At 45.4% G+C, this 20,000-nt stretch overlaps 1 protein-coding gene across 3 annotated transcripts in view; it reads left to right on the forward strand.

Annotated features, from left to right (window-relative positions):
- syde2 (synapse defective 1, Rho GTPase, homolog 2 (C. elegans)) overlaps positions 1-20,000 on the forward strand; it is a 53,822-nt gene that overhangs the window by 242 nt on the left and 33,580 nt on the right. Inside the window, exons 1-3 of one of the 3 annotated variants that reach the window (XM_080770698.1) lie at positions 1-2,187; positions 13,153-13,604; positions 14,305-14,737. The exon at positions 1-2,187 is cut by the window's left edge and continues 242 nt beyond it. In XM_080770698.1, coding sequence (XP_080626824.1) covers positions 1-2,187; positions 13,153-13,604; positions 14,305-14,737 — 3,072 coding nt within the window. The remainder of the gene's footprint in view (positions 2,188-13,152; positions 13,605-14,304; positions 14,738-20,000) is intronic. The other 2 variants (XM_080770700.1, XM_080770699.1) reach the window with 2 other exon arrangements.

Consider the following 20,000-nt stretch of genomic DNA (forward strand, 5'->3'; position numbering starts at 1 on the left):
CTGGTGGATACGGCGCTGCCACTGCGGCGAATGGGGGCCGAGAAGGTAAAGAAAAAGTTTTGCAAATGCAGCGAGACAGTGAGGTTCATCCGGTAGTGTTGCTCGCGGGGTTGGATTGCATGGCAGAGAGGATGAGCACTTACGAGAATTATGTTGACGGGGCGCTAGAAATAGAGGGGTTTCTGGTCCGGGAGAGACGCTCTGTGTTGCAAAGCGCATTTCCCCACCACCACTACGAAGCTACTCGCACCACCACCACTACGCACACAAACACCAGCAGCCGAGGGGGAGACGTGGGCAGCGGGGCTTCGGGGGATAGGGGTCGGGTTAACGAGGAGCTCGTGGGGGTCTCACTTCAAAGAGAGACCGAGTTTGGGCGAAATGTTATTAGGGAGAGCGACGGGATCCAGCAGGGACCACGCTCTGCCGGCAAGGTGCTCACACCCGCCGCCGGAGCACCGCATCCACAGCACAAACACTTCGTCACTATTCCACGGCAGTACAGCATTGGAGATTCGATTGGGTTCGGGGACAGTTATGATCACATTGTATACCATGCGCAGGTGGGGTCAAATAGCGGGGTAGCCAACCCGGCAGATGTCCAGGGTTCTTCACCCAATAACAATGGGACAACAGCGAGCCTTGAGAAAGATGAGAGAAGTCGATGCAGCGACGGCACAGAGCACTGCGATCACCGACACTTGACAGAGGATGATGAGGTGGCTGGAAATGAACATACACATAGACCCAACGCGAACATCATTGACCGCAGCCAAGCACAAGAAACACATTCTAAAACATTCGTGTATAAAAATAGCCTCCCCGTCTGCCGTTTAGCCGGGTGCAACACAGAAGAAAACATAGTGATAAGAAACATTGAGAGTTATGGGATCTCGCCTCAATGTTACAGGGTGACCAATCTTCAAAGCCCAACGTTTTTCCCCACGGAGTTAGAAATATGCGACATAAACATGGCATCTCTGTGCGCCAGAGAGGGATCACTCAGACATCATTCTTTAGACAGTGAAGACGATGATTACTATGATAACGAAATTCTCCCTTTTTATGAATCCATAAAAGCTGGTGCTAATGACAGGAAAGCTGATGAGGTGGAGGTGACGCAGGCTAGCATAGATAGAGTACAGCTGAGCAGCAGCAGTGCCCAAGAGACAGACAGGCTTAGGAGCCAGCTGAAAGAGGCTTATTTCCTTCTTATTAATGCCATGCAAGATATCAAACTCGATGTCCAACAACTTAGTTTCATTGACCAGCAGGCCACGTCCTGCAGCAGTAGTCACTCCCGGGATAGCCTTTGCTCTCGGCTGTCCACAAAGAACATTGATAGTGACTCGTGGTCCTCAGGAGGAGACAACAGCCAACAGCAGGTGTCTGACACTGATTCACTACTGTTGTGCCTCAGTGGGAACCTTGAGTCCAGCCTCTGTGGCAGGCTGAACAGTAAGAGCATGGTGAGCCTGTCCCTGGCCAAGATAAGACCCACTTTACAGCGCTCTGCCAGCGATGGAGCTATCAGGTATCCTGGTGGGCACTTGTTTTGTAGTGGTGCCACTGGAGGCCAGAGCCCAGAGATTTGTGAAGAGACAAAAGTAGGGAAAGAGGCCGGTGGAGTTAAAGGGTCTGCGCTGTTAGACCCACTGTCCGTTTATGGCGCCACCAGCAGCGATGAGCTGCTTCAGGACACTGGCGGCATTGGCGAGGATGACCGCGGTGAGCGGCTGCATGAGAGCAGTGGCTCGGTCAACAGCCTCAGCGGTTCTTCAGACAACAACGCTGATGAACCTGCTGCTCAGGGCCATGAACACATACAGGAGGCAATGAGCACAGCCTGCTGGGTGCCAGAGGCAGCCGCCGGCTGTCCCAGCAAGGGCTACGGGGTGACCGTCAACAAGATGCAGGAGTGGATGCACAAGGGTCGCCTGCTGTCGTCCGAGATGAAGCAGCGCATCGAGGGCTCGCCGTCCTCATCACCTCGTGGCACGCCAAGCCAGGAAAAAGGTGGTGCTCAGGCCAACCCTGGAGGTTCTAAAGCAGGGGCACAGACCCTCAGCCATGGTGCTCGTGGAGGGAAATCTGCCAAGGCCAAGTCACTGAGTCCAAATCACAGGGGGAAATCTGCCGCCAAGGTTCCGTGGCAGTTTGATCCATCATCACAACAACAACAGCCAGGTAGGAAGGCTAAACGGAGTGGCAACAAACCACTGTGGATCCATTAAAGTTGGGAACTCTCACCCTCCTTCCTGCCGTCTGATTATTGTCATCCTCCTTCACTCATAGTAATCTGATCTCCGTCTGGTGCTGGTCCTCACTCCCCTACTCATCTTCTGGATGCAAAGCAAAGGGACGGGTCGTCTCAACTCTCTTTGCTTTCCTTTTCAAGATTTTCTAACTGGTGGCGGGTCCTCTCCTTCACACTAATTTAGGTGCATTTTAACACTAAGAGTGTAGTACTTTCGATTGTAGGATCACTCACAGTATAGTAAAATAACAACTAACTCACTTCTCTTCTTTTAGCTGCAAATCACATTTTTATTGTGGTGGTGATGATGGTGGTGGGGTTCTAATTTCTATGCATGAATTAAGTGATTATATGAGAACATTGTGCACTAAAACATCTGTATCATGAAACATTTGAAAACATGAAAGACAATTCTCTGTATATATTCCATTTGACATTGTTTTGATGTAGCATGCTGTGTTAATGTAGCATGGAGATGCACAAAGAATTGTATTTTAGGCAGCAGTTGACTATAAAAGATCATAGCAGGGCAGTTAGACTGTTTAATCATAGACAGGGACAGAGGAAACTTGGTGGAAAATTGGTGGTATTAAAATTAAAGTAGTTAAACAGACCATGGCAGTGACTTAGCAGGCGGTAGACGAATATACACCATAAAATCCTAATTGTTAATTTTAATCTGAAAGTGTAAATCTATATTACCCGTAAGGGCACATGTTTTTTTTTTACAAAGAGTTAAATCATACAAACATTATATAATGGTGTGTGTTTGTCACCTGTAAGAGTTTTAATCTATGCATTTGCAACTAAGAAAGTGTACAACTGCAAATGTAACCAAATGGATCCATTTGGATTGTATTTGTATTTTGTACACTCTCAAAGTTAAAAGAAGAACACGGAGGACTTTACAGTGTATGTGTGGTGGTTTGACAGTGTGTTCCAGAGCAAACAGCCAGCAGGCCACATGTGCAGGCTCTTATTGACTCTCTGTGTGCTTTGCTGCTAGAAATAGAGTGTGAACTGAACTCTGATGTCGGGGAGCGGAAGGCCTCTACGTTTGTTGTCCACATTGCACAGCACTCTGTGTTGGCCCAGCCCGGATCTTCACACTTTCTCCCCTTATTGCTCCTCTCTTTCACTCTATGTCTTCTCTTCCTCAGTTGTAGCCTTTAGTTTAACATTGTTGTATTGCCCATCCTCCTCTTGTTATTAACTGATGGTTTTTTTCCCCCCTGTATACATAAAACTGATTATCTTCTTTCTCTCCTCTTTCTTTTGTAATTTGGTCCGGTATTTTTCAGCCTCGGTTTTCCTTTTCCATGCTTTTCCCCCCTTTGTGTCCCCACTGAACTTTTCCACAGCTGTAGCCAATGGAATCCTAAGCAATAGTGAAGCCACTGCATTTTCTCTGTGGTGAGAGAGGGAGAGAGAAACAGCGGTAGAAATTGTGTGTGTGTGTGTGTGTGTGTGTGTGTGTGTGTGTGTGTGTGTGTGTGTGTGTGTGTGTGTGCGTGCGTGCGTGTGTGCGTGCGAGCGAGTGCGTGTGTATGCACGCGCCTGCGTACGAGTGTGTGTGCATGTGTGCTGTGCAGTGGTGGAAGAAGTACTCAGATGTCTATCTGTTCCAAGTATAAGACCTCAGTGTATTTAAAAGTACTCGTTATGAATGGCCCATTTCAACATTTAAAAACTTGTCAACCTCTTTCGAAAATTTGAATGTATCAGATCTATCTCAGAACGGGTTTGTAGCCTATGTTTTAAAATAGGCTTAAAATGGTTAATGTATGCTTGGTTAATTGTGTGTGTGCGTGTGTGTGTGTGTGTGTGTGTGTGTGTGTGTGTGTGTGTGTGTGTGTGTGTGTGTGTGCGTGCGCGCACATTTGAGTGTGTGTGCAGCTGTGCACGTTTGAGTGTGTGTGTGAGTGTGTCATGTTGTCTTCCTCCTCTCTAGTTTGCTCTGGTAGGCTCCATGGTAACTGGCATTTTAAAAGACCTGGGAGTGAATTTTTAGAATTCCATTCCTGTTGTTTAACTTGTTTGCACCATGTTATTTAATTCCTCACCATGAATGAACAAAATGAAGGGCGATTAAGTATTTATTAAGGTCAGCCCTGGGCTTATCTTGCCCCTGTGGGCCTCACTGGCGTACAAAGAGCCATTTAAAAAAAGAAACGCCATGGCTCTCAAAAGGCCCAATGAATTACTACTCCCAGCTTGAAGCTCCCTTCATAGTGTTTATGGGTCTTGTCTTAATTTATGCAGATATTTACACTCACTAAAGGGAACCATTTTTTGGTGTGACGGTTAAATTTGCTTGAAAATGTAACAAATTTGAAATGTTTGCTGAATAAGTTTTGAAGTAGCCTAAGATACACTGACTGTCACTTGTTCTCTAATCGTGAGTAGGACAAAAGTATTGCAAACTCTGGCTCAATAAGCATTCTATTTGTTTTTTACTTAGACTACAAGTTCGACCGGTCTGCGGCCGGTCTCGCTGTATAGCACGGCAGCGCCACAAAAATAAGAAATTGTATAAGAAACCTTATACAATGTTTGATAGAGTGGTCCTAATGCGCAAAAGAGGTGGCTCAAATGTTTACCCTGATGTCATCGCTAGGGACACATGCATCAGTAAGCAGGAACTGGGGATGGTAATGAAGGACCGGGAAGTCTGGCGTGGCGGTGATGGCATTGTGAAATCCATGATCTCGACCGCTGTCGAAAAATGATGATGATGTGCCTGAATAATTTGTTTTAAATTAACTGTACAATATGTGAAGCCATTGATGGCAGGATAATAAGCCTAGAACTTTGGCAGAGTACCTTTGAATAGTCTGTGGAAGTGTGGAGGCAAGTGGAGTGCTGGTAAGCTCAGACCTGACACCGGACACCACGTCAACCCTATTCTGATACTGGTAGTGGGATGGGATGACGTTTCGGCATTCAATATAACAATAATAATGTAACAATGTTCTTTAATTTCAGCACATGAAGCAGTGTTGATGATCACCCAGAGGTGTGTGTGGCTACCGGCTAGGAGTGCTGGCTTTAGGGCAGTCTTCTTGTGGCGGTATGGGTATTGCCTGCGTAACTATGCATTGTTTTCTGTCTGTAGGCATTTGTTTAGTAGATAGACTGTACAGATAGATTGATAAATAGATAGATAGTTTAGATATTCTATTGATCCTGAATGATATTCCATAAATAATAACTTCTGTACACATACGGTATAGCTGTAGCAGCCAGTGTTGCATTTTTGCTCTGTGGTAGAATACAAAAGTGCAGACAGGCATCCAATAGCGTAACCATAAATTGGATGTTTGAGAGATCCCTATACTCATGAGAGTGGGCTGGTTTGTTAAGGAAAGCTGACCAGGACAAAAGTATATTAAACATATTTGAACTACTCAAAGTGCACTTGCACTACCTGTGGTAAACCATTGGCTAAAACACAAACAGGCTCAAAAGTAGACCATTCCTTTGAAAAATAAAATGAATGAGTCTTGTGTTTTACCCCCCAAATGACCTAGATGTATTCACCTATTTTGCTGGGTTTTGTCTCATTGCTATATGAATCAGGTTTATACTGTAGTATTGCTTAACATTTTGAGGAAAGTGATCCCTTCCTTAGTGAACTTGAATATAGCGAGGTAGACATGAGAAGGCAGAAAACATGTAATCTTACCCCCGTAGGCTGTTGTCAGGTCATGTCAGGACGCTGTGGCATTAGGTGTCCAAATCATGCCAAAACCTTATTACCGAGTTGCCATGGTTGTTTTTGTACATAAACACACAATGCGCATATTGGAGGTACAATACTAACTCTTGTCTTTTAAGATTTATGGAGGATGGTAGCACTAAAAGACAGATCAGATGATGGAGGAGACACTCTAGGCATCAGGTCCGCACACCACTATAGTTTTATGAATCTTAGGACTCACATGAAATCCTCTAAGCGTATGCAAATATACAGGCAAGCACCAGCATCTCCTTTTCCTTAAGGAATTAATCTGAACTAGAAAAAAGTGCCCTTCTGGGCACATGGCCTCTAGGGAGTGCGCATACATAAGTTGTATACATACTGTACAGATCGATGCAGTTATAAGTAAAAACAGGAATTGCCCTGCTATAGCGCCACCGTGAGGCTGATTTGGAAAAAGAATTGTGACATGTCGTCCTCAGCCTAGTGGAAATGTGCGTGTATAATTTCACGGAAATTGCACACTGTTGCATTTTGTTCGAAACGGACGAATCATGTAAGCTTTGGAAGCCAATCTTAGCCAATCAGGATGGAAGATGGGAAATGGTGCAGATCCGTGTTGATCACATGACTATGGAGATAGTGTATACCAAATTGTGTGATGTATGGATAAAATGTGTACGAGTTATCTACAGAAATGGGTTTTGCCTAAATCGGCCTCATGGTGGCGCTATAACAGGCCGTTGAGCAATATGTGGGGCAGAGGTTTGTCGTTGGCATCCAGGGAGTGTGTGTGCGAAGTTTAGCATGGATTGGGCCAACGGTGCCGGAGATTAGCTGGTAACGGACGGACGGAAGGACGGATGCACACACGGACGGAGTGCATGTGTGCGTGCCTTCGGCCTGGTGGAGACAATTTGCCAAGTTCTGCTTGCCGGCTTGACTATATATAGGCCTTATGCAGCAACTTACTCAGGAGAGACTGCAAATGGCTAACATCTTACTGGAGATTGAGCGTTTTCTGACACCATGGCACAGTTTGGGATTGAATCCGACGGTCGTGGAGGAAGTGGTGTTTAGTAGACTGAGCCACCAGGATGTGATTCAAGTGTTTGACGTGGGATGCAGCCCTGTACGATTTTCCTTGGCTTAAAAAGAAAAATCTCCAACAATTACCATATGAATGAGAATCTACTGGAATGTATGGTACGCCGCTAAAGGTTCTCCGTTAAAGGGGGGCTCTGTATACACAACACAAGTGTCACTTGTGTTGTGTATACAGAACCGTGTGTCTGTATGGGCCAGAAAATAAACTGGTGTATCTTATTCAAAACAAGAACCTCTTTATAAACGCATTACATGAAATAAAGGAAGGAGCTATGGGAAAGTGGATCAAGTATGTATTTTGTCCTGTGTTTGGAGTTAGGAGTTATGAGATGAGATGTAAATTGCTGTAGTTTAGCAGGATTTCTATGATGTGAAATTGTGATCATCCAGATAGCTTGATGCACACTATATAGTTATTTCTCTAATAATTATTTCTCTCTCTCACACACACACACACACACACACGCACACGCACATGCACACACACACACACACACACACACACACACACACACACACACACACACACACACACACACACACACACACACACACACACACACACATTTCGTGCACACCCATCCACAAACATTGACACACACACACACACACACACACACACACACACACACACACACACACACACACGTATACACCCCCATGTTATGTGCTCTGACCATCTGTTACCTTCCGGTCAGGCTAGGGTGTGTGAGTGTTTGCTGTACTCGAGGCTGTACGGGAGCACAGGGAGTCAGGGAGTGAGACAGGTATAGCTGGTCTGCTGCTCAGTGCACTGCTCTGTGTGGTCACTGGTCTGTGTGCTCACTGGTCTGCTGCTCAGTGCACTGCTCTGTGTGGTCACTGGTCTGTGTGCTCACTGGTCTGCTGCTCAGTGCCCTGCTCTATGGTCACTGTTCTGCTGCTCAGTGCACTGCTCTGTGTGGTCACTGGTCTGTGTGCTCACTGGTCTGCTGCTCAGTGCCCTGCTCTATGGTCACTGTTCTGCTGCTCAGTGCACTGCTCTGTGTGGTCACTGGTCTGTGTGCTCACTGGTCTGCTGCTCAGTGCCCTGCTCTATGGTCACTGTTCTGCTGCTCAGTGCACTGCTCTGTGTGTAGTAGATATTGGTGAAGGTCACTGGTCTGCAGTGGTCTGTGATTCTGTCTCTTTCACACCAAAGCCAAAGGTCATGGTAGACTTGGTAGCCATGCAGGTCCAGTCATTCTTAGTGCACAGGCACGAGGGTGAGTTTTGGAGACCACCGGTCAGTCAGTCAGTCAGTCACGCACGCACGCACGCAGGTGTATTATGAGCTTGTAGATTGGCTGTTTTCACAATACATTGTACAGCAAAGTATGATAGCACTAGTTTATTGGAAACAATGGCCTCATTTAAGTTAAAGGTCCATACCAGTATAGTTTTACTACATGTCATTGTCCGATCAATTACATTACCCCAAATTGCTTGCATTTTTACATAGGCCAGGCCGCTGAGAGGTGAAGATTATGTTTTCATCCCTTTCCGTTTACTGTGTACTGTACAGCTAACACTGTTGGAACGATCGGTTGGACAATAAATAATGTTGTGAAGACATCTCGTCTATGTCGGGTGGAAACCTCATATGTCCAAAACCGTTACTTTTCAGGATTCAAATTCAAAAACAGTAAACACGCAACACGCCACGTTTCGAGCTTGCAGTTCTGCTACTTTTGATACTTTTGTGTGACGCTGTACTGTAGTATGATCGTAAATAGTATGCTGTTAATTTACGAAAAAACACAAAAAGTAAGTCTGCCGGACAGCGACAACAAACTTCTGGGAGCAGACAGTGTCCTACAAACACAACTACTAGCTGCTAGGCTAAGGGCCGATTCATACTCCTATTTTAGAGCCGAATAAAAGTCGGTTTGGCGCTGTAGAGCCTACAATGTGTCGTCATTTGAGGTTCGGGAGGGCGGGTACCGTCCTAAAGTCGGCTCTTCGGTGCTACTGAAAATTTCTGATGAGCCGAAATCATTTCGGCACTACAGCACTATGAATCGGCCCTTAGTGCTATCATAAGTGATTAAAAACCTACCCAGTATTTTGAAAGCAGACATCTAGCCACATCTCTGTTTTACTACACAGTCAAATCCTCAGTTAATTTAACGACAATGATCAATGACTATCAACAACACACTTGTTCGTCTGCTCAAGCGCTCAACAGATACACAAGCTCACAACGCACCGCGGTGTGACACGCTATGAGCTTGTAGATCAGCTACTTTGAGTGAGCAGCACTGTCTTACGACGAGGCTTCATGGGTACATCAAAATACATACATGTACAACAAAATACATACATGTCATTCAACTGACTGCACTCCAGAATGATTCACAATACAAATGCTTATAGCATTTATATATTTTAGTTTAAAATACGTGTGACATCACAATAAAGCACTAGAAATGAAAAAGTAGTTCATAATTATGTATCTAACGACTGATTGTATTGACTGTTGAAAAAGTAACTATAGAAAACGGATACACCGTAGAATCAAATCGATTAGTTAACAGGTAAATCGTAATCGAATCGAGTGGTGAGGCCACTCCATATTGCCCACAGGTCTTCAAAGACCTGTGGGCATGATGGACACAGAGCTGACTATGCCAGTAGTTGTCAAACCATTTCGTGCCAAGGACCCCAAGGAATTGATATATCAGATGGGGGTCTATGGGCAAATACATTTGCATATAATTTGGTGGTCCTTGAAATGAAAGATAACCACCTTATATCCCATTTAGTTTGGTCTTTTCTTTTTCCCAATATTAGTTTTTTTTTTAAATCTGAGAAATATGTCTGGCTATATTCAGGGATGTAGAACATGGTAGCATAAATCAGAATCAGTAAAGTTAAAAAGTGTGCGAAATTAGTTTTGCATACTTCCCATTACACAGCCTTTGTTATAATGAAGGAGTAATACATGTTATATCAGTAAAATAAATACCAATTAAATTGGACACAATCTTGCGTATAAAATGCTGGCATCCAGCTAGGGTGTTCTAGGAAGTGTGTGAGGTTGGGAGGAGGGGAACACTGTAAATCTGGAGCTGAGGTATATGGAATGCCGTACATGTTAGAGCCTGCTTCCTCTGTCAGTTATGAAATGAAAGACCCCTTACAGGAGACAGGAAGCTTGACAACAGCAGTCTCTAGGTAGAGTTGTGTGAAAGACCTCAAAACGCCGCCAGATAATTTGGAATGAAATCTGGGGTCAGACTGGATGTCATTAGCCTGTTGGCTACAACATCGACACGAGTTACAGTATGCACACTTAAGTGTTTTAGCTAGTCAATGCCCAATGCCCGTAGAGGAAAAGAACCAACAAAAAGTGTACAATGGTTAAAGGATGCAGCCACACATAAGCGGAACAATTCCACAAAAGTATTATTATTTAGCTTGTCAGCTAGGGCCCACACACACTAGCTCGTGAGTCGTGGTAAAGCTAAAGCTAACATACCATTCCCCTCCCCTCAGTAGTCAGCAGATGCTAAACCTACAGAGCTCTTGGCCCTCAAAGAGAACATCAGTCTAATCCAGGCTAATGTAAACACACTGTTGGCTCAGTACATGCAAACACGTTTCTGGCTGGCACTGTGTAATTTAAACAGAGCAGAGTGGCAGAAGTACTTAAAGATATGCCTTCTATCCTGACTGTTTAAATTAAATTGTAACAGGAGTCAGATAGGTATGGCGGCATCTTTAATTTCACTCTTTGTAAGGCTTTGAGTTTTTTTTAATTTTATCTATGGAGATTAGGAATGTGTATTCAAAGCTGGCTTCTGTTCTAACCATGACAAATGTTTTACATTACTCGTATCTACTGTAAATTGGCTGAAGGCTGGGGCTACGACATCCACTACAGAGTCATTTTCATCCCGCCTATCAAGTTTCTCAAGTAATCACAAGAGGAGGGGGCAAAAAAATCAAGCTGAATGGGTTCTCTATAAAGTGGGGAAATCAACTCGCTTCAAGACTCCTTCTATTGTGGCGTGAGGAACTCAGGGGTCAGGGTTTAAAGGATTCTGTGGCTGCAGAGATGGCAGCATTTATTGCAAGTCAACAGTTACTCTCTTGAAGCGTTAATAAAGTTGCCTTACAGATCACAAGAAAGCCGAGCCTGCAGCTCAGAGGGATTGCTTGACTTTCAGGGAAAGACTAATCCCAGCGGAGCCCTCGCACCACCGAATCTTGTGCTCTCTGTGCTTTCAGGGCCTGTGTCAATAAAGCAACCAAGCAAAAAAGCACCTTAGTCCCAATCTACTGAGTAGCGCTTATGCAATGTTTTTTTTTCCTATGTTGAATTCCGTTTCTTCAATTGAAAAAGGACTATACTATAGTTATTATTGTTTATTCAGACTTATTTTGTACAAGGTTTTAAAATTGTCGTTTACACACAATCACTGACTCACACACCAGCACACACACACACACACACACACACACACACACACACACGCACACACACACACACACACACACACACACACACACACACACACACACACACACACACACACACACACACACACACACAGACACACACTGGACATCCGATGTATTTTGCTTTCATGAAGTGAAAATATTCCAAACAACGAGTCTGTAATTTAGTGGATGTAGCCTGGCTTTACATGTATGCATTTCCTAGAGGAAAAGAGAAGTTATCATTATAGCATGTGGATGGGGGGCTCGTCTGGGAGCTGAGGATCAAAACAGTCTTTTACACAGGCCTGTTGTGCATGTTACAGCAAGACCCTGCGCTCAGCACCTCTCGCAAGCACAGGGCTTGTTTTTCTCTCCTTGCATCTGCTCATCAACCCACGGTTTGTCAGCACTGTATCATGGAGAAAAAATGACACACAGAAGACTGTATCAGTTACATTGTGATTAGTAGAAAATTATTGTTGTTTTTTTGCCATCTGTTTCTGTTATCTTGTTGGGTAAACGACAAGCACACGTACTATACACACTCACACAAACCGAGCGGAATTGTTTTGACTTGGGACTTCTATGGAGTCTTTCAAAAAGGCATGGCTCCACGTCACCACCTCTATTATTTGGCCCTTTTTGAATGCACACACTTATTGCCAGTGGCTGTACTTATTTTCAACCCCTGCTCCCTCCTCTCCTTGCTCTATTTTCACAGCTGTGAATACCCTGTCATAATCATATGCCTAATTTGTGCATTGTCGTACAGCGGTGTGCGGGTGGCAAATGTACAATCTACAAGCTTGCAATGCGACAAACCATTGTGTGACACAGTTTAAATCCAGGCTATAATTATTTTAAACCAACATTACCAAGATGCGAAGTCATCGGAGAGTAACGTGTCAGGGCAGAGAGGTCATGTATTCCAGCCAGGGGCTCGTCAGTGGTAGCATAATTGAAAGTTTGTCTTTGGTTCGGCAGAAAGCTGAGACAGAGGAAAAGCAACAACATGGATCACACTGTGGCAGATGATGAAGACAGTCGGTGTGTGCGTTTGAGTGTGTGTGCAGCAGTGCGCACGTTTGAGTGTGTGTGTGTGAGTGTGTCATGTTGTCTTCCTCCTCTCTAGTTTGCTCTGGTAGGCTCAATGGTAACTGGCATTTTAAAAAGCCTGGGAGTGAATTTTTAGAATTCCATTCCTGTTGTTTAGAAATCAGCTAAAATAAAACAGATTGATACCATTATAATGAAGATTTGCGCCACTGCCAATGTCTGGTTTCATGATACAGATGTTTGATTCAGGTGACATAAAGGCCATTATTATGCCTAATGGGAATAGCTTGATTTGACTTGGTAATTTGGACACTAAACAGCACAATGTAACATCCTCAGCCCTCCCAACTCATGGGAGTGTGCAAATGTGACCAAATTGACCCATAAGGGTGTTCATTTTGTTCACTCTTAGTTACAAATGGATGAATTATCGCTGAGGATTTTACTGTTTAATGTCAGTTGAGACGAGGAGATGTTCTTCTGGCATTTCAGTGTGTGTCAGACTTAACCCAGTCTCCTTGCCTGTCTGTTTCTCTCTCTATCTCGGCCCCTTCTTCCCTCACTCCAGCATTCATTGAGAATGTACAAGGGCCCTACCCCAACAGCCTCGACGTGGGCAGGGCCAACGAGGGGCCCTACCCCAACAGCCTCGACGTGGGCAGGGCCAACGAGGGGCCCAACCCCAACAGCCTCGACGTGGGCAGGGCCAACGAGGGGCCCAACCCCAACAGCCACGACGTAGGCAGGGCCAACGAGCCGTCGTTCTACCCCAACAGCCACGACGTGGGCAGGGCCAACGAGCCGTCCTTCTGGCGTCCGCCGCACAACACCATCACCGTCTCCAAGAAACGCAACTGGCTGCAGCAGAGCTCCCTGGGGAAGACCCACGGTGCCAAGGATGAGCCCCAGGAAGAGAGTGGGCCGGGCCCCCACCAGCCGCCTCCTCCAAGCCCGTCCCCAGACCATCTGAGAGCCCCCGGAGGCCCACCCTCACGGCCACTTAGGTTGCACTTGCCCCAGGTCAGTGTCCCAAGTTCCCAACGTTTGTCCTCTGTGAAAGGCTGGGTCATAGACAGTTTGCAGAGGTAACTGTTGTGATCTGTCCTGCTGAACACGGTGGCTCCTTCTAGTTGTTTAGCATCGTATCATGGTTTTGATTGTTTCCTCAAAGTTTAAATTCTTAATTGTTAATGGCTGGGACACCTCCCTGATTTTAGTCATCAAAATGTGTTTACTCTGGCCTGGGCCGTGGCTCAGCTGGTCCAGGCACCTTGGCTGGTAATCCAGTCTGGCAGTGTGCCATGTGTTTGACTCCCGATCCTGACAGCCTTTACTGAATGTCACCCCCCATCTCTCTCCCCATTTCATGTTAGCCTACTGTCTGTCCCTCCATTAAAAATGTAATAAATAAATATAGGTGCAAGCCAAAAAAATAGATAAAAAAAAAAAGAAAACATTTGTTTACTCGTCATATTATATATAACGGCACGTTACGTTATTTTTTAACTCATTCAGCTGATCTGACTCGAGGCAGAACATGCTTTAAATGTTATACTCTACAACAAGTGAACATTCTGATCTGAACATTAGAGGACCCATTAGGTGAGGTTAGAATGGCATTGTTCCTTTAAATAAAATCTTGGCACCAGTGGCAGCCCCACGAGGGATGAATATTCACCCTGCGATGACCCGCGGCCCTCTTTTGAATGGCTCTGTCTAGGTGAGCGTCGGCCAGACCAGGGTGGCCCCACAGCCTCGTTGTGTGGACCCGGCAGAGGAGAACGACGCCGACGACGAAGGCGAGATCTGGTACAACCCCATCCCCGAGGACGAGGAACTACAAACGGGCCACCACCGGCCCGCCGTCAGACTGCTGGTTCCACCACCACGGCAGGAGTCTCAACAACAAGCCCCCCAGAGGCGACACAGCACCAAGGGCGGAGGAGACGCGAGTCAGCGTGGCAGGCCTTCCGAGAGCTCCAGCAGTGCTGGACTGGAGGGGCCGGGGGAAAGCCTGGGGGGCGGCGGCGGTGGAGGAGGAGATGGGAGTCAGGGGAATGCCACACATTCCTCAGAGGCAGTACATCTGCACAGACAGATGCTCGCGTGCAAGCCTCAAGACGAGGGGGGGCCCTCCTCCAGTAGAGCTACAGGTAAGGCAAAAAAAGAAAAGAAAGAAAGACATCTATGCTTCCTTTTTTATTTTACCTTAACTCCTCCTCTTTCCCGTTCATCATCCAGCCTGCCTTTGTGGTCTTAAAAAAAAGTATTAAAAGTATCAAAAGTATTATGATCTATTTTAACAACCCCTTTTCTCTGGATTTCTGCTCCAGGGCCAGTTGTTATGTCTTTCAGCCAGTCTGTCTAGGGCAGATGTATGTGGTTTTGTGCACTCCATGAGCGCTAATTACTGCTGATGTTGATTGGTGTCACCCATCAAAGGATCAGCTGGCATATTTACCCCACCCTCAGTCATTTTGGGCTCCTGTTGAAAATGATCCGAGGCTAGAGTGATAATTGTATTTCTCTGTTTGACGTAAAGCTCTCAACGATTTTAAAACGTTGTCATGTCATGGCCTCCCAAATAGAGTTGATATTCGGAACTTGTCTGTTGCGCCTGGATTTCCAAGACAATTTCATCCGGTGAACACGCATGCATATCAACAACAGAACAACCTGGTAGCAGTGTGAGAGCAAGCCAAGTGCATACAACATTCAGTGGAGGCAATGACAGCAAGAGGAATTACAATTAATCAAGAGAGCTTAAGAAGACCGCCAATTTGGACAGCTGCTTGACACGTCACATACAAACATTGCCCACATAGTGCTGCACATGCAGGAAAACCTCTCGAGTGCATCTGCCTGAACTAGCTCTTTTATGTATATTTTATACTTTAGCACTTTTACTCTCAAGTACATTTTGATTATTGGACTTTTACTTGTAACAGAGTGTTATTAAGTAGGATTTGAGCACCTTTTCTCACCACTGAGTAAAAGTACATCAAAATTGTACTTAAGTACAGTACTTAATTAAATGAACTTGCGCCTTACACCACTGGTCTCTCTACACACTGAAAACAACCTCTCTAGCCTCAGCCTGGTGTTCATGTTCATGGTGAGCGTGATAGGAGCAGACAGAAGCCCTGGCTGTTTGATCATATCACTCCAGCTCAGTGTCACTCATTAGCCAAACTCAGACAGACATTAGCCAGGTGGAATTTAGAGTTGGCAATCCGGAGGGAAAAAGAAAAAGAAAAACACATGCAAATGTACGCACGCACGCACACACGCACGCACGCACACGCACGCACGCACGCACACACACACACACACACACACACACACACACACACACACACACACACACACACAGCTTTTACTTGTTACTGGAGCTTGCACAGAGTAGACGCCTGTAAACTTTGTAATCAGTAGTACTTTTTACGTCCCAAATTGAACCTTTTTTCTTTTTTAAATCTCTGTCTCAGAGTGACTGTGGGGGCCTGGCTCGCTAAAACAGTGCTCTTACTGTGTGCAGATTGAAAAGAAGCAGTGCCATGGCACGTAGTGTTAAAGCAACAGTGCAGCATCTGTGTGTGTTTGAAGGTTGTTGGGGAGTGTGGTGTTGGTGTAATGATGACAACGAACGAGCAGGCGGACCCCTGTCTCTTAATAAGCTTTGTTTGTTTCCACGTGCCTCCTCCGTTTTGTCGTCTCTGATGTGGCAACACGCTAGTTTGGAACGCTAGTCTGCACATCTTTTTAGACTGAGCCCATAATTACAACTTTTCACAACTCTTCTCTGTGGCACGCAACCGTCATTTATGCTGGTTTGAACACAATGTGAGGCTGAATACTTTGGTTATACTTCATTCAAATTTAACATCTTTGTTTTTTTGTTGCTGTCGTCAACACTTTCACCGATGGCAGCCATGGCCAGTAGGCTACTAATCATCTGAGAAAAAGCCACTTAATTTGGAAAAATAATGCAAATAAAAAGTATAATTACATTTAAAGCAGTACTGCAGTATTTCTCAACGGTTTCTGGATCAGGGTCCACTTGAAAATCTCAAAAACATCCGTGGTCCACCCATCTGACCACTAAACACGGCAGGATGTCGTGCTTAGTGGTCAGATAAAGGACGATCATATAGTGTGTTACATCATCAGGGAAAGGAGAGTTGGCCTTGTTAATCGTGTGAATGGCATTGAGGAGGACTAAAGCTTGATTGACAGCTGGTAAACATCTCCAACCTCATTGATAGGCCACAAAAGCCACAGCTTTCGGTGACATCACGCGCCGTGGTGTGGCAAAAGTCTCTGTTGTGAAAAGTCTTTTCACGCAGGATTAGGATTTGAATTGGTCTCAAGGAAGTGTAATACAAGTGTAATTTAGTGTAATTGCCCAGTGGCAATTACTAATATTACTAATATTTCCATATTGCCATATTTGCACGATGGCCAGTCAAATCTGGTCACATATAAGATACTACTACTGTGCTACTACCTGATGGTGTGACACACACACACACACACACACACACACACACACACACACACACACACACACACACACACACACACACACACATACACACACACACACACACACACACACACACACACACACACACACACACACACACAGAGTATTGTATTATTACTGTACTAATATATATGTGTGTGTATATATATATATAGTTAGGAATAGTTCAGGAATGTATTGTGCTGCTGTGGGAGCATAGAGTAACATAAGAACAGCAGTGGCCTGAGTTCTCTGACAGCGCATCATGGCTGCTGTGAGAACGAGAAGACAGAAGTGTTTTGTTTTTTTGCCCTCCTGCTCCGGAACTGCACCGTGCCCCGTGTTGACTCTGAGGTTGACTCCTGTGGGGGGTTGCACAGTTCACCCCAACAAAAAGCAAGCTCATCTGCGTGTCATCACAGTGGAATCACACACACACACACACACACACACACACACACACACACACACACACACACACACACACACACACACACACACACACACACACGGGTTCGTAGCAGCTATAGTAATAGTCGCAGTGTAAGTGGCTGTTTGATAGAAACCAGGGGGATTAATTTAACTCTGAGAGTGTACAATTACATTTGGTTTCATTTGTACACTCTTTGAGTTACAGTACGAATGGATATTCGAACACTGAGGGTTTTACTGTGGATCTCTCTGACCACCAACCAGTCAATCAGATAAACCTTGCCTGACGCATCAGTGTCTGGATACTGCTCGAGTGATCCTATTACAGGGCTTGGTTTATGTGTGTGTGTGTGTGTGTGTGTGTGTGTGTGTGTGTGTGTGTGTGTGTGTGTGTGTGTGTGTGTGTGTGTGTGTGTGTGTGTGTGTGTGTGTGTGTGTGTGTGTGTGTGTGTGTGTGCGTGTGCGTGTGCGTGTGCGTGCGCACACGCGTGTGGTGCATGCGTGTGGTGCGTGCGTGTGCGTGTGTGAGAGAGACAGATTGTGTCTGTCTGTGTGTGTGGCACGACTAGGCTGTTGTCTAGCGGCTAGACTGTATGCCGTGTGTCAGAATGGGGTGGATGAGAATGCATCAGACCAGCCCCTCATGTACAGTTGGGACTGGGACTGGGAGGGTTGGGGGATGGTGGTGGGCTGGAGTTAAATGAACAAGGGCCTTCTATGTCACTTAACTCCATCTAGCATTCTGTAGTCCGGTCTCCTGGAGGTCTATAGAGCCAAACCGGAATGACCAGGGTTTACTAACCCACTACAGGTTCAAACAGGGGCAGCGACGGCTTACTAGTTATTTGCATCGCACACTTTGACCCCCTAACACATCTGTTATACTCTATGTTTTCTTCCCAAATCCGAATGTATACCTTCGAAGCATGGCTTTGAACTGAAAAAAGAGGGCTGTTGTATGGCTATTTTAAGTATGCTTTTCCTCTTTCTTCATCTCGTGCTTCAGATGTTCTCTCTTTGTGAAGACAGGGCCTGCACAGACCCCGCTTTATTTTCAATGCTCAAATGTATGAATCCTTCGTTCTTCGACTGTGAATCCGAGACTCTGCTGAATTAATGAGGCAGTGCGGAGTCTATGCAGATGATGGACTTCCTCTGTCCGGCTGGCTGCTTCTCTTTCCCTAGCCGGATGCACCCCAGACTCCTCATGTGCTGCTATTGACCAGCTTTTTGTTCATCTGAATGCTCAATTTGTGTGGAGAATAATGATTGAGGGACCGTGGGTGTGTGCCGGGTGTTTAGAACCAAAGTGTATCTTCAGTTTTAGCGGCTATTTGAGCAGTAGCCTATACTGTATGACTTGGTCATTGCTCACCAATGCCATCACAGCTATCTCTGGGGTTGTTTTCATCAGTGCTGTGTAGTGAAGAGGCTGGCTGGCCTGCTCTAGGATTAGCCATGATGTTAGAGTTACATGGGGTTGTTTTCATCAGTGCTGTGTAGTGAAGAGGCTGGCTGGCCTGCTCTAGGATTAGCCATGATGTTAGAGTTACATGCGAGCTCAGGTCTGTGTCGTAATGTAATCTGAAATGGGAGATTACGAATGTGATTTTCGATGGACACTGAGGGCAGCTCAGTGGGCTGACACCTATAGTATACTTTACTAGTGATGACCAGTGATGTCCAGTACAGTTGACCAAAGACAGTAGACAAAAGAGAGAAAAAAAAGAGCCAGTCAATGGTCTTTGAATTATGATTTTCATATGGATCTAGAGTCAGTATGCTGTTTTTAGTTTGTTAAATTTTGTTTCGTTCAGTTAATTTAGTTTAGCTTAGTTTTAGTTTAGTTTAGTTACTTTAGCCTAGTTACTTTAGTTTATTTTAGTCTAATTGACCAGCGGGAAAACAGTTCCGTTGAGTTCAGAATATACTGGATTGTTTGTATCCACATCCACACATCTAAATGAACAAAACGTATTTGCAGTGTGCTGCTTGGACAACACGACAGGCAGGCAGTGCAATTTGCACATCTACCATGCTATTTTTGGTGGTTGTTTTGATCTGGATAGTGCCATTCTGGCCGTGGGGTGTTGTAGAATTAGCTGACACTCTGTTGCTAGAGTTACAGAGAAGCTGGAATGCCTGTAGCAGTAGGCTAGCGAGGCTACATGAGGCCTGCGCTGGCAGGGGGCCATGTTGTGCTAGCGAGAGGACCTGCATGCCTGGCTATATTAGCAGGGGTTTTGTAACCATTGTAATGAAACGCCTGGGCTCCTGCGGCCTCTGAAAGGCCTTCCAGTGTTTAATGATTTAGAGCCAAAGGAGGGGAACCAATACAGTGCTGGCTGGGCCTTGGTCATGGAGAGGAGAAACCATGGGACAAGTATGCCATTCAACCATTTATGTTCCCTCCCCCTGTTTGTTTGCCAATGCTCCCTGGGCCTTCCTCTCATGTTTAATGT

The sequence above is a fragment of the Protomyctophum bolini genome (genome assembly GCF_963924005.1).
Source record: "Protomyctophum bolini genome assembly, chromosome: 8".
Lineage (NCBI taxonomy): Eukaryota > Metazoa > Chordata > Actinopteri > Myctophiformes > Myctophidae > Protomyctophum > Protomyctophum bolini.